Genomic DNA, 19,184 nt, shown 5'->3' with positions numbered 1-19,184 from the left:
TGTAATGCACTCAAATGTTGACTTGTTTCTGACAGTGGAAGACCTTTTAAATTTGAGCTGTTCCAGTGTGTTACCTGGTGGAGGAACAAACTCAGAATATGCTTTGCACTCTCTCTTTGAGGCGAAAGGAGATATTATGGTAAGATAAGAAGCTGAAAGGAGAGAGATGCTTCTCTTCCGCAGATAAATTAGCATGCTTTATTAAATGGATTTAGATTTGGTTATACAAAAAAGAGATTTCCGATTGATTAGCAGTGATGTTTTAAACATCCTGCAACATTTTTGAGGAATGGCTTTTTTCTTCCATTCTTCAATAAATTTAAATTTCAAAGCAGTGCCTCTCTGGAGGCTTACTGCACATTTCGGATAGATAAGATTACTCAGTTTATAGCCTTGGGGCTTTGAATGTCTCCCAGTGCTTTCTCCAGCCCTAATATTGCACAGGCTTTATATTTGGTCACAGAGGGCTTAGTCTTCTCCTAACCCTCATAAAATCCTATTTTGTAGCAGCAATCATATCTGTTTAATTGTTCAGAACCATGGGATAATTGCACATGGTTCTCATATAGATAATGCATTAAAAACATTATCAGTTTAGTGATGGGAGTGTTACCAGCTGGGGCAAAACATCCATTTTGCCTGGTGTTAAGGGAAGACAAGCTCTTACCCTCTTTCCTGAAAAGTCAGTTTAAAGTAAAATACAACAGACCACAGGGCTGAAAGGAGTCTCCCAAGGTTTTCCAGCTCAGTGGTTTTTAACTTGGATCACAGTGTCCTTAAGCTCTGTTAACTGTGTCTGAGGAGTCTGGGACAGGTGACTGGGAATAGAAACTTACTGTCAGGGCTTGAAATTTGCTGTACAGGGCTCTGCATCTTCAGGGGAAGAATTTCAGGGATCTACAAATCATGTGTCTCCCAGATCCAAAGGAGGATTAACTATACTTGGTGTCACTCCTATTGACCTAAACAGATGTTCTAAAAGACTTCCAACTATAAGATACACTGCAGCTTTTCCCAGGAAACTGTTCCAGTGCTTCACCATTCTTACAATTAAAAACTTTACTATGAAACCTAACCAAAATCTTACCTGTTGCAGTTAAACCTTGCATCTACTTTCTTGTCTGCCATGGATATGGAGAAAGTCCATGTTCCCTTTTATGTTTTATCATACTATTACTATTTCCTCCCCACCCTAGGGCAGGTAGCTTAAAGCAACGTAACAGTTGTTTCAAGTCCTTTGAAAGCATTTGTAGGTGTGTTTGTATGGGGTAAACAGAAAGGAGCGAGGAACTGGAAGTTAGTAAGTATCCACATCTGTGCTTATTAAGGCTGGACAAGTTTACATTAGGTGCTCTTATGTGAGGTATAGCATAAATGGACCTTGTTATAATTTGATGTGACTTCGTATGACAGAAAAGAAGAAAAGACAGTAAACTATCTCATATGATAATACAAGCTAATCTTTTATATGCAGCTGTACACTGCAGCTCACTGCATTTGCTCATTCTGTTTTTCCCTGCTTATTTGTTTAGGTTACTCTTGAGAAGCTGCTGTTGAGGAAACCAGTGAGATTGAAGTGTCATCCTTTGGCAAATTACCACTACGCTGGTAGGTTTCCTTGTGATCTTTGTATCTGTTGGATTATAGAGCTCAAGGCTGGCATCCCAAGCTGGAGCATGGGATCACTCTGCTGTTTGCTACAGGGATGGCAACCTCTGATAAGTGGTGTGGACAGTGCAGAGTGATACATTGTGAGTTTTTTATTAAAAGTTTGGCAGCTTCTTACTTGACTAATGATGTATAGAAACATTGTGTCCATGATGATGTTTAGGTCTGGAGATGTAAAACTACCTCGAATACATATTTTTTCTTTTTAACTCAAAATTTAATTTGATCCTTTAAAATTCTCGATATTCATAGATCATAATTCACTAGTGGTTAAGATCTTCAGTTTCTAGTATGTAAACACCTGCTATCATGCCGCCTTCTTCTGTTGTGGTGGTGCATGGTAAGTGTATGTGATAATCATAAGCATCCTTCCAAAGAGTACTGTTAACTCTCACTGGTGTTGCAGAGCACTGAATACTGAGCCTCTCTCTGCGTGGATCTAAACTAAAAGCAACTGGTCTGGGATGATGACTTAACAAACACAGCCAGAACGTCCCTTTAGTTACAGAGCAGAAGTACTCTGTGAAGTACACAAGATAGTGTTGAACCTAAGTGATGTCACCTAAGCATAGCAAGGTAGCAAGTCTCTTCCCTGTGCCCTTTTCCACTTAATGCTTTGTAGCATCTAATGACTGCTTTGACAGGCAGACTGACTTGGGTTTTACATAAGAGACTTAAGATTTCATCTCTAATTTTGACTTAGTAAGAAACAAGCCAAGAATCTTCTGGAGGTCAGTCAGTCAATCATAATATTCAGGGTCTTACAGTCATTTCCAGTGGCAGTTATTGTGTCATGTCAGTATAGTAATAAGCTGCATTTTGACTGTAGCAAGTGACTGTAGAGCTTCCCAAGCAGCAAAGACTCTTTAGTAAAGAAAATCCTTAACCCCATGGCCTGACAACAACAACAGAAACGTGGCTGGTGTTGGCTTTGATGGCACCTGATAGTGAGTGAATAAATGTGAGAATGAGGCTTTAGGTCTTGATGGGGGGAGATGTCTAGGGCCTTTGAGAACAATTCTGTTGCCATCTAAAAACTGGACACTGAAGATGGGATGGAAAAGAGGGACTTCAGCCAGGGACCAGGGTGTCTTGCGGCTCTTGTCTCATGAGGTAACACCAGAGCATATTTGTGAGATGATCCCGAGGATGTAGGCAGGGATGAGAGCACCGAGATTGAGATCATATCCCAGCAAGCCTCATTCTCAGTGAGGGATCTGATTAGCAGAGCAGATAAGAAATTTCTGCCTGTGTGACAAAAGAAGAAGAATAGTCTTTACTGAAACAAATTCACAACACTTTAAGAAAGTGTTTTACTGTGATACAAGGAGGAGCCAGGAGAGACTGTTTGGCTTCATCTTGCACAAGAGATGACGCTAATTCTGGTGAACTAGCACTGAGACCTGTGAACATCAGAGTATTCCTATTTCTTAAGCAGAAAAGGAAGTTTAAGTCAGCTTACCACAGCACAACAAAACCTCACCAGTCTAGATTTAAGTCCCGTAAAATAACAAGACAAAGTACTACTAATGCTCTTGAATACAACATGTGATTGCAACTTATATTGGCAGCCACGTGCTAGCACCATACAGCTCTTGAATAATAGCTTATTTGTGGTTGATAATCATCCACTCTAGGCGTATGGGAATTTCTCACAATGTATTGCATGAATAGCTTACTATAACTTCAAGTGACATTTGTTTGGGTTAACTCTTTGAGCTTCCTGCTTTGTAGGAGAAAGATTCAGAGATGGCAGCCCTCAGGCACAGCTGTATTTAAAGCTGGGTAGAGCAAAATAGAGCACAACACTGACTCATGAGAATTAACTGATACCCCAAACAGTAAATATCCAAACTCATCCTCAGCACCGTATTCAAACAAGGGTACAAGTGAACAGCTCATCCTCGAAACTTGTTGGCTCATGAGGGAAGCAAGTTGTAAAATTGAAGGCATTTTTGTTGTTTGCTAGAGGTGCTGGGCATTCTGACCTGGGCTACTTGGCAGAACACCCTCATCTCTGTGTCCTAATGCCTCACCATCTGTCAGGATGATATGTTAGGGAAGAGAGAGGGAACACGCATCTAACACAAGAGGAGTGCTGTAACAGGTATTTGATTTGTTTTTCATTTGAACAGTGGAATTTCTCAGGTCTGAAGTTCCCTTGCAGTGAGAATTGCAGGAAGGAGGCTCTCTGAAATAATGTGCTTCATGCAGTCTCAGAATTTCTGATACATATTGTGATGATGTGTGGATCATACCTAGAGTTAAATTACGTAATGGATTTGAGCCATCTCTCCAAGGTAGCTCCCTGGGTGTAGCTCCCTTGAAATCCACGGGTTGGGCCCAGAGCCGCAGATTTGTAGAATATATTTATTGTCAGTTAGTAGTGCAAAACCAATATTGTAATATGGCAGATAAAATGAAATTTGGAATAAATGCCTAAACGTAAAGATCAGCTTTAAAAATTAATCTGTATTCCAAAATTCTTTCTTGCTGCATTGCAGATCCCTCTATACATGTTCTCTGTATCTCCCTCAAGCTAACAAGAGCAAAAGCGGTTTCCCAGCAACCAGAGTTAAAAACAGCTTTTCTTCTGTTTCTTTTTTCTACGCAGGATTTATTCTATTAATTAGGTTACTTCCAATTAACCCTCGTAATCTTATAAGGGTCTTTGCTAATACCATAGCTATTGGGAAACTGTGTAAGGCCTGAATCCTCCATAGGTGTGCAATAAAATTAGTTCATTAAAGTGATTTCTCCAGGAGCGTGGGGTGGGGGCAGGGGAGGATGACCAATCTATCTGAAGAGGTTTGCTTAAAACTAAAACCCATCCTTTTGATGTTGTCATGATTTTTTTAAAAGTTACATTTTTGGCATACTAAATCAGGCCCTGAGGGAGCTGCTCTAAAGGGAAGGGTAAAGGCAAATGAATGCCAGATTATATAAGAAGGGGATGGTGTTAGTTTGAGATGGGAAAGATGGTAGGGGAGAGTGTCATCAAGAAAACCTTTGGTGGGTAACAGAATAGATAAAACTTGCAGCTTGAAGCCAGTGCCTTTCTCTGACTCATATACATGGTGAGCTTTTGTGTGTATCTCAGTGAAAATAACTAATGCATGTTTATATCCAGTACTGGAAAAACCTACAGAAAACAAGTTACAGAAAAGTTAATTTTATAGTCTTCAGCATATGACAGACTGGTGAGATACTAAGCTTGTGCACCTGAGAATTGACACTGAAAAGCCAAACATTTGTAGTAAATGAAAAAGGTATAAATTCTTTGTAGATATTAAGTAACCCATAGAGTTCAATACCACATGTGGTGCCAGCGCAAATCAGTTGAATTCAGCATAGTGGCAAGCACTTACATGGAGAATGGCAACATTGACAAGAATATTAGGTATTTCTTGTAATGATAAAACTTTCAGATATTTCAGACACTCTCAGACTGAAGTAGAATCTTTTTGTAGAGTAAGTAATTTCAAAGGCATCTGCCCTGTGACTTCTTGTAAATTCTTCCTTTAATATATATAATGTCCATTCTTACAAACAGGAAATTGGTTTGATGCAGCAGAGCAATTAAGTGTTCCTTCTATTTGACTAGTACTGCAGATTTGATTGGAAACACAGATTCATTTCAATTTAAATGTTGACTTCACATTTTCATGGGGAGGTAGACTGGTGAAGCAAATACAGAATAGTAATATTTGAAAGCTTATATACAGCTTCCATCAAATGATCAGAAAGCACTCTGCACTTACTGCACACTGCTTTAATGGGAGTGTTTACATACCATCTCTCTGTACTTGTGACCTCAGTCACAAAAAGTTAAAGCATCAAGTCATACATGTGAAGAGTTGCAGAAGTACCTTGTGAGAGTGACTCTCTAGAGAAGAAAATGATAGATGAACCTCAGTGCAACTGAATGTGAAGTGGCATATATTGGAATAGGCAATACAAGCATTTAAAATGATGAGCTTTGAGCTGATATTTCCCATATAGAGTAAGAGACATATGGTACGAATCTTGACTGATGTGGATGGATAGAGACTGAGTGTTTATTTCCCCTTCCAGCTGAAGAACTAGGGGTCATCCAGTGAAGCTACTAGGAGCTAAGAAGCAAAGAAAATGAGATGATTCTTTATGCAGGAGGTTTACTAACCTGTGAAACTCCTTAGCAAAGGATGTTGTCGATACAAAAGGTTTAACTGGTTGAAAGGAAGACTAACCAGCACTTAGAAGAGATAGTTACTAAATAAGCCAATTGTAGCAGGCTCAGGAGATCTCTTGAAATGAAAGTGGTCAGAGGCATTATAGGGAGAGGCATTATATTTGCTTGCCCTGATCTTACTGTTTCTAGGTAATTGTCTGTGACCACTACTGGAGAGACAATATTGGGTTAGATGGACTCAAGGTCTAAGTCAGTATAGCCATTCTTGTATTTGCATAGCAAGAATCACTGGAACGTGCTTAGGATTTCCCAGTTCTTGCTCCATGTACCAAATTAATGTACAAAAAGGTGGTAGGTTTATACTGCAAGAATTAATTCACTGAGTTTTGTTGTTGGTGGGGCTTTTTTTTAGGTTCTGACAAATGGACACATCAAGAGAGAAGGCTGTTCAAAGAAGCATTGTCCACCTACAGCAAAGATTTTATATTTGTACAAAAAATGGTAAAGTTGTTTTGTCAATTTTTCCCTATTTGCGGCATTCTGTTGTTCGCTTTCTGTTTTCCTTCCAGCGACAAACCAGCTTGCTGCAGGCATAGAGTCAATGGTGGTTAGAAGAATGCCGTTAGGAATGATACATTCTCTTTGGTGCACACATGTATGCAAGTGCAAAACCAGTAAAAAACTATTAAAAAAAACCAAAACACTTCAATCAGTTGTGATCCCCTTGTAATTATGTGCTAAAATAAAAAGCCTGATAAGCACACCTAAGTCACAGCATTTCATCTACGAGACAATTACGGTGTCTCTCTAATGTCTCCATGTTCTCTGGCACTCTGTTAAGAGGAGCCTGGGTCATGAGCATCAAACCTCACTTCAGAAAGGTTTGAATCCTATTAATAAGAGAGAACATGTTTCGGCTTAATTTTCATGTTCTGCCACAAAGCAGAAAAGATAAGGTGTGTATGTCTCGGGGCAGAATTGGATACATTACTTGTCAGTTCACATATTGAAAAACATTTAGGTTTGTGAGAACCAAATCTTAATTCCTAGATTTCATGATTGTACTGTATAATTAAGCTATAAATGTATATTCTCAATCATCATCTCACTAGAGTCTGGAGAATCTCGGAGAAATGTACTGAAGCTAAAATAATCAGTACAAACTTGACTGAAAAGTAATAAATTTAAAATGTCCTGCAAGAATATTACCGTCATATTCAAATTGTCTTTCTTTCTCCATTTTAATGTTTGAGAAATAAAACTAGCATCTTAAGATTTTTTTTTATCATGTTGAATGAAAACTAAAAATTAATGTTGGACTATTTCTGCAATTACTTAACTACAGGTTAAGTCTAAGACAGTTGCACAATGTGTGGAATACTACTATACTTGGAAAAAAATCTTGCGTTTGGGACGGAAACACAGAACACGCTTAGAGAAAAAAAGAGAGGAGTGCCTGGTAAGTTTAAATGAACGTGTGAAAGTGTAACTCTCTTGAAGTTACTCCTGTTTTGAGCAGGAGGTTGGACTAGATGACATAGATCTCTTCCAACTTAACTTATTCCATATTTCTAAATTACGTTGCATATAGGAACTCTATGACCTCAGCTACACTAAGATTTTTGCTTTCTTCAACCATATGAGATAAAAGTGTTTTAAAAGTGCATCTTCTAACTCTAGTCCAATAATTAGGGCTTTTACTATTGTTGAAGCAGATGAAGCTCTGCAAATTATTCCTGTGCCTATGTGTGTATGCCTAAAGACTGCTCTGCCCTTCTGGCACAGATAGCATTTACTTAGACTGGCAATAAATTCGTTGTGTGCCAAGTCTCTGTCTCAAGCAATCTGAGCAATCTTAAGAGATTTTTTTTCTATTAAGTCATTTCATTAGACTGTGAATATAGTGTACATTGCCATCCTAAAAGGGGGGGAGGGGTAATTGTATCTTGGTATCTGTAGACCCTCTGGGCCACAGCTTTGTAATGCAGACAGAGGGTGTTTTGAATGCTGCTACAAAGCTTCTTGAACTGTAGCTTGTCCCTTAAGAGGTGGTAATTTCTGCAACACCAAGAAGTTCATCCGAGATGGTAGGGGAAAAAAAAAAAAAAAAAGCTGGAACCTGGAAGCAGACTTTGCTAAACAGCATTCTGTTCCCGTACATTTTCTGTCTTTAGCCATATTTCTAGTATTTCTTAAATGCAGTATCTATTTCAGACAAGTGGAGAAGAGGAAGTTCTAGAGGAAGATGAGGAGATTGAAGAAGACAGAAAGGAAGAAAGAGAAATGCAGAAATCTCCTGACCCACCTGCTATTCCTCTTGTTGGATCTATAGATCTGCCTGCCCTTCAGAGTCTCACACTTTCTTCGTCCTCCTTTATCTGTGAAATGCCAAACTGTGGTGCTGTACGTGCATTTGGTATCTTTAAATAATGGTAGTGGTTTTGTATCATAATGAATAGTGAATTTTGGAAATCAGATTTTATATTTTTCCCTGCCAGTGGTATGTCCTGAGTATCTATGGACAAATCATTTTGCTTGCTTGCTTTGAATTCCCGCAACATAAAATACAGACAATACACTAATACTTACATAAAATTGTTTCCTGAGATGTCGTATAGATGAAAAGCACTGTATAGTTAGGGCTGTGATTGTTACAGTTGTATAACTAAAAGGTAATGAGATAGCATAACTCACTTTGTTATATTTGTGTTATGAGTACATTTCTTTATGGGATATAGCTGGGGACAGCATTTGACTACATGGATTATTTGTGTATATCTGAGGTGTACAGTTTTTTATTTTGATATGCATTCAGCATATTACTTTCTGTAGTTCCTGTTCTAGTGCAGTATTTTTTGATTTCTTTTTGTTTCCTTGATTTCTTTTTGTTTTCCTTTCCTTCCCACCTCAAACCAGGTGTTCAGTTCCCGGCAAGCGCTAAATGGCCACGCACGCATCCATGGAGGTACGAATCAGGTGACAAAAACACGATGCACCATTCCAGGCACTAAGCAGAAATCTGGTACGCAGAGCGGATACTGCTCCATCAAAAGTTCACCTGCCCACAGTACAACAAGTGGTGAAACTGACCCAACAACAATTTTTCCTTGTAAGGAGTGTGGCAAGTAAGTGAATATGACTGTCTGCAGTACTGCATCAAATTTACCAGTTTATACGTGAAATGAATAGTGTTGCAATTGTTTATTTTACCCCAGTTGTCTCAAAAGAGCACTGTTTCTCCTAAGACACTGTGTTCTGTTACCAAATCCTTCAGAGGTTGGTTTGCATGACATTTTGGATGCTTTCCCCTCAGCATTTAATCTCTCTAATTTTCCTGAATTCACAACCTGCTGGAGTTCCTGGTTCTGACACTGCAGGCTCCCGTTTCACCACTGACTTGCATGTGGCCATGAGCAACTTGCGCAGTTTCTTTGTGCCTCAGCTTGTCCATTCTAACATGGAATTCCTTCATTTTCTCCATATTGCATAAGATTGTAGTGAAGCTAAGTACAGAGAGAATTAGGTTGTGCATAGATATTGAAGCAATTGCAGAAGCTGCAGAATACCTTCAGCAGAGTTTGAGAAGGCCATTATGATGCTGTCAGGATGCATAAATCTGATAATCTGTCCCCCAAATTCTCACCATGGCATTGCAGACTTCACTGACTTCTATTTCAGGACAAGGAAGCAAATGTACTGATAAGTTGTTGAGTCTTTTTTGGCTCCTCTCATCAAAAGCAATACATTCTTATCTTTTTTTTTCTTTGAAATTTTAGGGTATTTTTCAAAATCAAAAGCCGCAATGCTCATATGAAGACTCACAGACAACAAGAAGAACAGCAAAGGCAGAAGGCTCAGAAAGCTGCTGTGGCAGCAGAAATGGCAGCCACTATTGCAAGAACTACTGGGCCGGTGGGGCATAGTGTGATCCCTTTGGATCATATGAGTTTGGTTAAACATGTTGAAAATGTAGGTGACATTGAAAATGACGTTGTTCAGGAATTAGGTGATGTCATGGAAGAGAATGAAGTCATGGATGCTGACCTTTTATTAGATGATGAAGATGCAGATCTATTGCAAGATGATGCTGAGCTGTAAATAAGAGTTGTTCGATAGACAGCTACTGAACACAACCTGAATGCATCAATCAGGAAACTTGGACTGCTTGTTTATTCCCCACTGATTGTAAACTACCTGTTGAAAATGATAATTCTTTTATCCAGGTCTAGAAAAGAAATCTGCTTTCTTTTTTTTTTTTCCTTTTTTATTAATTTGTGTTTTGGGGGAAAATAAATAATTGGTACAAATATTCTTATAAGGTGTTTTTATCTGGGCTCATTTTGCTGAGTACTTCTGAGGCCACTAATTAGAGAAGTTTGTGGTTCTGCTGTCATTCTCCTGCAGCCTTGCATGGTAGGATCTTTACTCTTTAACTCTACAAGTTTCATTTTACCCCGTGTAGAAGAATCATCTTCACACACTTCTGGTGGATTTTTTTTTGCCTACTCTGGATCACTTCCAGCATCTTACAGAGACTAAATGTCGTTGCTATTAAGGAGGTGATTAAATTCTTTTCCTTCATGCTGCCGTTTTAAGGGAGGTGGAGAAAAAAAAATCTGATTTAACTGCCAAGTAATTACAGGAGTGATTATATCATCCATAATATCACAGTACTTTTTCAGTTCTGTCTTGCCTTAATGCATATGTGTTAGGCAGTTTGTAAAGGCATTGGTTATACTGTATACTTCAGAGCTTCCATTTTTAGCAGGATTTTTACCCACTGATTCTAAAATGACCTAATTCAAGGATTGAAGAAAGAAGATGATTGTGCCGTGGCTCTCATCATCTGATGGGAACACTGAATCAGGAACACTGCCTTGTTAATCTGATTGCACTGGAAATATATTTTGCTGTGACAATAAATCATACTCTTGAATAGCCATCTCAGTAGTTTTAGGAGGATGTATTCTTCAGCAGTTCAGGAGCTTATTCTCTCACCAGGCAAATACAGGGAGATGTTTCTGCCTACGGGACAGAGATTGGTGGAATATATGCCTTCAGCAGCACGTTACTCCTAGGCATGCAATGTTATTGTGCCATTTTGTGTCTTCCTTTTCTCATTATGTTAAATTCAATTTTTATTTATTTAGTAAAATATACACCAAAGGTGAGATGATGTTACTGTTTAATTACTGTTTCTTCCCCCTTAGGCTCCGATCTACATGCTGTGGTGCTGTGGGTGTCTAATTCCATTTATATAAGTTTGGATCTGGTTCTCTGTGTAAACTGAGTCTCAGAAGAATTGGACCTTGCAGTCTTAAGCCACAGAAAGAATTGGAGTTAGGTTGCGTGGACCATTAATGACAAAATAAGAAAGTACAAATTTTAGAGCTTTCACAGGTAATGGCACTGATTTTCTTGTAAATCTTGCACAGTAGAAGAGTGTTGCTGATTTTGTAAAATGTTTTGTAAGAGTGATTTCAGATCTTCCAATTTTCAAATTTTTTTAAATAAGTTGAGCTTTTGTCTGCCTTCCTAACATCTTAAGCAGAATCTGAGAGATGGTGTGGATCTTATTTTCTACTTCCTGTCTTTCTCGTATGACTATGCAAAATGAGGGTAAACCACAGCACTTCTATTTAGACGTATATGACCACAAGTTCAAAACCAGTGGCAGAGATGTGATCTCCCTGTCAGAGCCAAATACGTGAAGCCAAATGACCTGATGTTTCTGCTCCAGGTCAAATGTTCTGATATTTAAGAACAGCCCTTCAGGAGAATGGGAATCACTTCTCAGTTTCAGGTTAGTGAGGTTCCCATGTCTGATTTATTTTGATATTTCGGGGTTATTTCAGGGGTTTGTGGGGGGGGGGTTGTTTTGGGAGGGTTTTTTTGGTTGGTTGATTTTGACCAGTGGGTGGAATTCCCTTCTTTCTGCTGTAGAAGAACTGATGTTCTCAATTGCTGTTACCTGTGAATTTTCTGGAGACCAGAGAGCAGCCCTTCTCTTTCCTGATCCGCCTGCGAGCACCCAGCCAGGTCCCGCGCGTGCCGTGAAGCTTAGCTTTACGGGAGCCCTGCTGCCCAGGTTCAATGGACTTGGTGTTCAGCTGTACGCAGCCACCTAGATCAACTGAGGCTGTAAATTTTGTAGACTGCACAAGTAAAGTTTTGCGTATTTTTGTGGCTTGCCAAGTGGGAGATTTTGTGCACAGTATTTTGTGTTGGCTTTTAGGGGCCTGTGGTAGAAACAATCCAGGAGGGTCTACCTTTTCTCTTCCAAACTTGCACCGTTTTGAACCCTAAGGACCTTTCTGAGAAAGGCTTCTACACTGGAAAAAAAATGGAAAGATGTTTTCAGACTGCCCTGTTAATGGTAGGAAGAAAACTGAATATTTAAGCAAAATATTAATTGAAAGGAGTGAGAGTTCTGTGTGGAGAACAGAGTGAAATGTAGAAACTTGTGGACTTGATTCTGAAGAGCAGTTCTGTATTTTTCTAGCAACAATTGGACAGGTATTTGTATGTGCTAAACTATATATATAATATCTGCCTGGATCTGTAACATTAATCAGGTGCTGTTTTATTGCACAGCCAAGATGATAATAGAAAAAAAAAATAACCAAAGACATTTATTCATTAACAAAAATGCACATTTCTTAAATAGTACATGATTATAATTTAGGCCTCAAATATTGACTTCATATTGTTGAGTGTTGCATTGGCTGATGTTAAACAGATGCTGTTCTACCTGTTTGTACATAATTGGACATAGTTTTATTTCAGAAAGTTGTTTTCTTGCTGATGGTTGGTGATGCAAAACTGTTCACTATTGAACTTAGTCCTCTTTGATAAAAACCTGTACATAAAAAAACATATTTTATGAGAAAAATCTTATTTTCAGTATTTAACTGTTATTTTATTAGAAGATGGTTGTAAATATTTTAGGTGCATTAGTGTAAAAAGCAGACTGTAATTTTAGGTGGCAGAGAAAGTAATGAAATAAAAACTATACGTTTGATATAGCTTGTGATCTATGCTGGTTTCAGGTTCCTGCTGTTAGCGTTGAGCTTGCATGTAACTTAATTGCAGGTCACGGCTTACCTGCATGTGCATTAGGGTGGCTTAATTTCACCCCAGCCCTGAAATACTGGAGGTACCAATCCGACCCTGCGTAAGGCGTATTAGCTACTGTTTGCACGCGTGAAAGCAAAGGGGTTTATGTGTCGTTTCCTGTGAATTTTGTACTTCGGTGAAACGTAGTTGGCTGTGTTTTGCTACCAGCTCTTACGCCTCTTCTGTGTATTTTAAGAGGAGTTTGGAAAGGAGCTTCAGCTGTAGAATTTGAAACCGTATGTAGGTTTTTAGAAGGATTCTGAATTGTTCCAGGCAAAAATGATAGCTCTTGTATTGCCTGCCGTATGTCTGGGGGAAAAGGAGTATTCCTGGGTAAAAACAACGAGTTACGTTTTTTTTTTTTTTTAATTAAAAAAAAAAGCCACTTGCAGAGAAGGGGAAGGAACTTCCCCAACCCGAATGTGCCGGCCCCGCCCCCGCCGCCGAGGCCCCGCCCCCGCCGCCGAGGCCCCGCCCACTGGGGCTGGCGCGTGCGCGCTGCGCCGCTGCGCGGGGCGGCGGGGCGCTCTTCCGTCGCCGCCGGCCTCGAGGAAGCGGAAGTTGGTGGCCGCGGCCGCTCTTTCCTTGCGCGCCACGCTCTATGGCCGGCGGTGGGGCGGGGCAAGATGGCGGCGGGCTGCGCGTGGCGGCGGCTGTGGCAGGTAAGAGGGGCGGCGGGCAGGGCGGGCCGGGTCGGGCCGCGCCGCGATGCTCGGTGCCCCCGGGGCTGCGGGAAGCCCGTGAGCGGCGGGGGAGGCCGCGTCTTTGCTTGCAGGGGGCGCGGGCCTGGAGCACAGGGAAGCTTTTCCGCGTGGAGGCGCCGGCGGTTGGTGCCGCCGCGCCGGCCCCGCCGCGCCCCTTGGCGAGGCCGCGTCGGCGCTGAACGCGCGGACCGGGGAGGCGTGGGCGCGTGGTGCGGCCGTGGGCGCGTGGTGCGGCCGTGGGCGCGTGGTGCGGCCGTGGGCGTCCTCCGCGCCGATAACGCTGCGCGGTCAAGCCCCAGTCAGCGCTGCTCTTCAGCTAAGCGCCAGCTTTGTAGCCAGGAAACTGCCCTTCCTCTTCTTACCGTCACCAGCTGTGTCTGATGGAGACCTTATAGGGTAATTAGTGAGCAGAATTACTTCAGAAAACTGCTCGTATTCACTGCTGATCTGTAATTGATGTATAATGTGTAGTGGAGAGGGCTGGAGGCCTAATGGAGTCGTGTAGTTAGACATAGTTATGCTTAGCTGTGAACAACTAAATTAAGTTCTGTTTTCTTTTTCTTTAAAAAAAAAACAAAATAATAATAAAAAAAACTCCAGTAGCGTATAACTTTTGCAAGTTGAGAATTATTGGAGGAAGACTGAGAGCCACATAACATTCAGAAGGGTGAGGGCAGTGCTGCTTCTTGATTAACAGTTGGATTCCTTTTTTTTAACAAGGAAAACACGTTATCCTTTCATATGGTTTATTTACTACTTTATTTACTATTTCTGTTTAAATGTTCTCTTCAAAAGAACAAATGCTCAAAGTCACGAAGAACATCTTCATGAAAAAAGAGTGGGGAATTACAGTGGCTGCATTTTTGCATTTATAGGATACTCTTTTCAATAGCTTTTACAACAGCAAGTCCTTGTCGGTCCTGACTTTTGACAGACCTAATAGACTTTACTTTGGAAGTGGAGCTAGGGAGAAAATGTTACAATATGCAGAAGTGGTATCTAGTCTGACAAACAAATGCCTAGGAATGTGTTCCGTTGTAATATGCATGGAAGTAACTTTTAATAACTCTCTATTAATTGGCTAGTTTCTGATTTGGAAAAAAAATAGCTGACAGTTTATTTTATACAGGGGTCAGCTTTTCCTTTTCATGTCAATTATGCAAGCAGATTTATGGGAAGACAGTGCTTTCTTCTGTAAGTATAAAAGGTTCTCTTTCTTTTTTCCACTTCTCCCCTCCATGTTCCCTAAAAAATCCAGCTTTAATGCTGATTTTATACTTTTCAACTTGCCTAGAAACAATGATTTGATGGGAGTACGGCTGGCTGGATCTGATGCTGATACTCAGGTGCATAAGACTAATCCTTTGGTAAGTAAGTGTTTCATAGGACTGTATTTTTCATGTGGTCTTAATAAAAAGGGTGTACAGAAAAACTGGAATTCTTCTATCAGCTTTTTGAAGTTCTGCCCTAATTTGTATTAGAGAAAGAAGCAGTTTAGATTATTGATAACTGAGATCTCTTCTTCAGCATGATTCCTATAGCTTATAGTTTGCTGCAAGAAAGCAGATCTGAGAATGCACAACTGCTTTTTCTTTGGACCCTGCCTCTTAGAGAGTTGCTTTCCTGTGTAGCTGTAACTCTATGAAGTACAAGCTTTTTGGCCCTGCTGAGTGCTTGCAGTAACCTAGCCAATCCAGGACCTTTGTTTCTGGGTTGGACGCTGGGAGCCCAGGGCTTGTAAGGAGGAAAGCTTATGAAGGTGTGTGGTAGACATTTGCCTGTAGAAGCTGAGCACCTTGGTTTTGACCTGGACTTCAGAAACACCTGTTAAACCCATTGTATAATACAAATGAGCAAGCCAAATCCTACAGACAGTGTTAGATCTGCAGTCCCTACCCAGCCTTTCTGGCATGTGTGGTACTTACTGAATTTATTGCACTGTACTGTCTGGGAGTAAACCTATGTGAAATTCAGTGCTTCCTACACATATCAGGGTTTTCTAGATGAACACTGGTCCCAGGCCATCAGAAATCAAAACTCTAGAAGTCTTAAAGTTCCACCTGGACAAACAGAATGGATAACGTGCCTAGGGAAACCTGTTGTGTTCAGGTAGCCTTGCAGCTGGCTTAGGAAAGTGCTTTTCTTGACTTTGCTCTTAAATTTATCTGGAGTCCTCTTGCCTTCCCTGATCAAGAAATCTTATCTGTATGTCCGAAAGTTAGCAACCTCTTCACACCTTTGCTTTCTCTAATCAAACTGAGGACTGTCAATCAATGTAATACTGTCAGCCTATTGAAAATAATCTAAAATGAGCAACTAAATAGTGTGTGTTTCACTGTTTTTGTTTTTTGTTTTTATTCCTCTTTTACAAATGGGACATACAGGCTAAGAAAATAGCAGTTCAGTGCATGCCTTAGTTAAGGAAAACAGAGTGGTAACTTTTTTCTTTTCTTACCAAACACAGGTATCTATTTCAGATGAGCCAGAAACACTGTACAAGAGACTATCCCTTTTAGTTAAAGGCCATGATAAAACTGTGTTGGACAGCTATGAGTATTTCGCAGTGCTTGCAGCCAAAGAACTTGGCATTTCTATTGAAAAAGTGTAAGTAGTTAATCCTTGAAGCAATGTGGTAGCAGCTGCTTCTTGCATCATCTGCTGTTCTGTGCCTACAACTGTATCTTTCTTTTTCCTCTAGAAAAGCAGGTGCAATCTGACAGCATTTCTTCTCAGATTATAAATCTAACACTCATTAGATGACAGTACAGTCATCAGAAAACAGCAGCAGTTATACACTCAGTACTGTCACAATAAAAGTACCTTTCAACTATGCTTAAGCATGTTGGTCGTCCTCTCATTAGAGCTGTCAGTACCCTGGTTTCTCTGAACTAATGCTGGCTAATACCAGAGTATTAGCCATGCACATGTGGGTTAATACTGAACTGTACCAATGCTTAATACTGTCTTGTGTATCTTCTAAGTGTCAAATAAGAATAGGCATCTTAGCATAATCTTTCAGATAACTTATGTTGTATCCTTTCTGTAAAATATTATGAAGCTTTCTTTTTGTTGTTTTTAGACATAGACCTCCGAAGAAGATAGAACGATTCACACTTTTAAAATCTGTACACATTTACAAGAAGCACAGAGTTCAGTATGAAATGAGAACACATTACGTCTGTTTAGAGGTAAGTTGGGGGTGGGGGGAAGCATGTTTTAGATGCGTATTTCAAAGACATTGATTTATGTTGAATAGTTCAGGAGTGAACACAAAACTTAGTTGGGTTAGGGATAAGAGTGATGGGAATAGTAGAAAACAGTTGACCTAGGTACATGAAACATAACACAAGGTTTTCTGACTGTGCAGCCTATATAGAACATTTTTTTGGACCAACAGGCTGATTTTGACCATCTTTTCAGCTGGGTAGGGAATGTTTAAGTGATAGAGTAAATTTTATATCTTTGTATGTTTTATGCTTTTGGTATCCAGTGGGATAGAAGCTTTCACAAGAAGATGCAGCTAAATCATTGTCTTTACCAGTCCCTTGAGGGTTCTCTCTTCCGGTAGTTTTGTCTGCCATTTTTGAAATACTTTAGCCGTATGCAACATCTTGTGGCAAATTAAAAATTGCATGGAGGAAATACAGGGAAGGAATTATATACAAACTGCTGGCTCTGTGGCTGATACAAAAACTTACATATGTTTAGAGCACAGCTGTGGTTGACTTTCTTAACAGAAAGGTTTACTGCAATCATTTTGTGTCCTCTGTGTCTCTTACCATGTATCTTCACAGTGCTTAGCAAAATGGGACTTTGCCTTAGGTTCCCAGACATTATTGTCTGTGAGGAGCTATTTGTACTGCAATAAGTTTACTAATCCTGAACGACATAACTTTTGCCATCCAGGACAAAGTAGAATATCAAGAACACAGGTGAAATAAAGTTGCAGGACTTTATAACTCTTATTTTGAGAGTATGCAACGGCTGCTAATTTTCACGTAATCTGTAATTAATTTGATCTGGTGTCTGCAGCCTTTTATGATCCACCACTTAACTGTAGTCAGTGCATGTGATCACAGACAGGATGTATAATTCTGTGGTGTGAAATAGCTACTTTATATTTGTGTAAGAGTTGTATACAGCTTGACTGCCCCAGTAGAATGTTGTGGAAGCTGCCCTCCTGTAAGATCTTTGATCCCATAGCAAGAGTTAGAGAAACTAGAGCAAAGTCTCTCTCTCTCTCTCTCTCTCTCTCTCTCTCTCTCTCTCTCTCTCTCTCTCTCTGTTCTGTTTGAAGTGTTAAAAGTAGTAGTTCATTTAAAAAAAAAAACCATTATTTCTGTTTTAGTTAAAACATTTAACAGGCAGTACCGCTGCTGTGTATTTGGAGTATGTTCAACGAAACTTACCTGAAGGGGTTGCCATGGAAGTAAAAAGGGTAAGTTTCCATCTTGCATTATTAACTGTTGTGAGATCAAGTCTTGATGTAAGTGCTAACACTTAGTGAAGTCTGTGGAAAGTCAATAGAGGAAGTGTGCATAGTTTGTAGGGACCATTTTCCAAGTATTAGAGGATAAAGAGGCTGTATCACTTGAAAGTGCCACTAGATGGCATTTTTAATCAGAAATATCTCAAAACAGAAAAAATAAAGCCAAGTAGTTAGATGTTAATTACTAACATGTACTAACTATATTAGTTAATATAATAGATATTTTTCTTTTTTGCTTTGCTTCTAGACTAAGATAGAAGCAATACCTGAGCACATTCAGAAGCCAATTTGGGATACACTACCTCAAGTAGAAGAAACTGAAGTCAAGTCATGAACTTGGCAGATACTTGGATCCATTAGTGCTGGAATTACTTGTTCCTGTCAGCCTAATTTACTGAGAGATACTACTGTTAAATAAATTTCTCTTTTATAAAATAATCATATAAACTCTTGTTCTACCTAGTTATTCCTGACCATAGCTTCAGCACATATGTACTGAGGAGGTGTGAAGGCTGTTGTCAAGAACTGGTCATCTGTGATATGTTTGAAGAAAGTTAAAAACATACGTGTGTGTGTGCAAATTCTAAAGTATCTTGCAAAATCCAACTTGTGTTCGTTAATTGTTTAATATTATGGATGCTGGTTTGTTAGACATCATCTGCTATAGTTCTCTTGAAATAACACCAGGTGTACATACACAGTTTTCATCTTAACTTGTAGTAAGTCAGCAAAGACAATCTTACAGAACGCTGAGGTATATTCAGACTTTTGTAGGCTCCTGCAATTCAAATGGTATCCAATGGTATCCTGGGGTGCATTAGGAAGAGAGTTGCCAGCAGGTTGAGGGAGGTGATCCTGCCCCTCTACTCAGCCCTGGGGAGGTCTCATCTCGAGTACTGTGTCCAGTCGTGGGCCCCCCAGTACAAGAGAGACATGGAGCTACTGGAGAGAGTCCAGCGTAGGGCTACGAGGATGATCAGAGGGCTGGAGCACCTGCCCTGTGAGGAACGGCTGCGAGAGCTGGGCCTCTTCAACC

General features: G+C 40.0%; 2 protein-coding genes across 11 annotated transcripts in view; both read left to right on the top strand.

Moving 5' to 3' along the window:
* The window catches only part of TRERF1 (transcriptional regulating factor 1), a 102,934-nt gene extending 91,245 nt beyond the window's left edge, over positions 1 to 11,689 (top strand). For all 10 annotated transcript variants that reach the window (XM_062571869.1, XM_062571870.1, XM_062571873.1 and 7 more), the window contains 7 exons: positions 36 to 139; positions 1,533 to 1,608; positions 6,252 to 6,340; positions 7,185 to 7,298; positions 8,054 to 8,242; positions 8,756 to 8,964; positions 9,616 to 11,689. In XM_062571869.1, the coding sequence (XP_062427853.1) occupies positions 36 to 139; positions 1,533 to 1,608; positions 6,252 to 6,340; positions 7,185 to 7,298; positions 8,054 to 8,242; positions 8,756 to 8,964; positions 9,616 to 9,937 (1,103 nt within the window). In that variant the 3' untranslated portion in view covers positions 9,938 to 11,689. The remainder of the gene's footprint in view (positions 1 to 35; positions 140 to 1,532; positions 1,609 to 6,251; positions 6,341 to 7,184; positions 7,299 to 8,053; positions 8,243 to 8,755; positions 8,965 to 9,615) is intronic.
* A 1,823-nt stretch (positions 11,690 to 13,512) lies between these two features.
* Positions 13,513 to 18,595, top strand: MRPS10 (mitochondrial ribosomal protein S10). The gene is made up of 7 exons (XM_062571879.1): positions 13,513 to 13,617; positions 14,789 to 14,853; positions 14,954 to 15,026; positions 16,124 to 16,263; positions 16,739 to 16,847; positions 18,008 to 18,097; positions 18,396 to 18,595. Exons 1-7 carry the CDS (start codon positions 13,582 to 13,584, stop codon positions 18,480 to 18,482), a joined length of 600 nt encoding a protein of 199 aa, XP_062427863.1. The 5' UTR covers positions 13,513 to 13,581; the 3' UTR covers positions 18,483 to 18,595.
* The last annotated feature ends 589 nt before the right edge of the window (positions 18,596 to 19,184 follow it).

Source organism: Rhea pennata, chromosome 3 (genome assembly GCF_028389875.1).
Source record: "Rhea pennata isolate bPtePen1 chromosome 3, bPtePen1.pri, whole genome shotgun sequence".
Classification (NCBI taxonomy): Eukaryota; Metazoa; Chordata; class Aves; order Rheiformes; family Rheidae; genus Rhea; species Rhea pennata.
The sequence above is the reverse complement of the archived record's forward strand: the minus strand, read 5'-3'. Positions and strand labels throughout refer to the sequence as shown.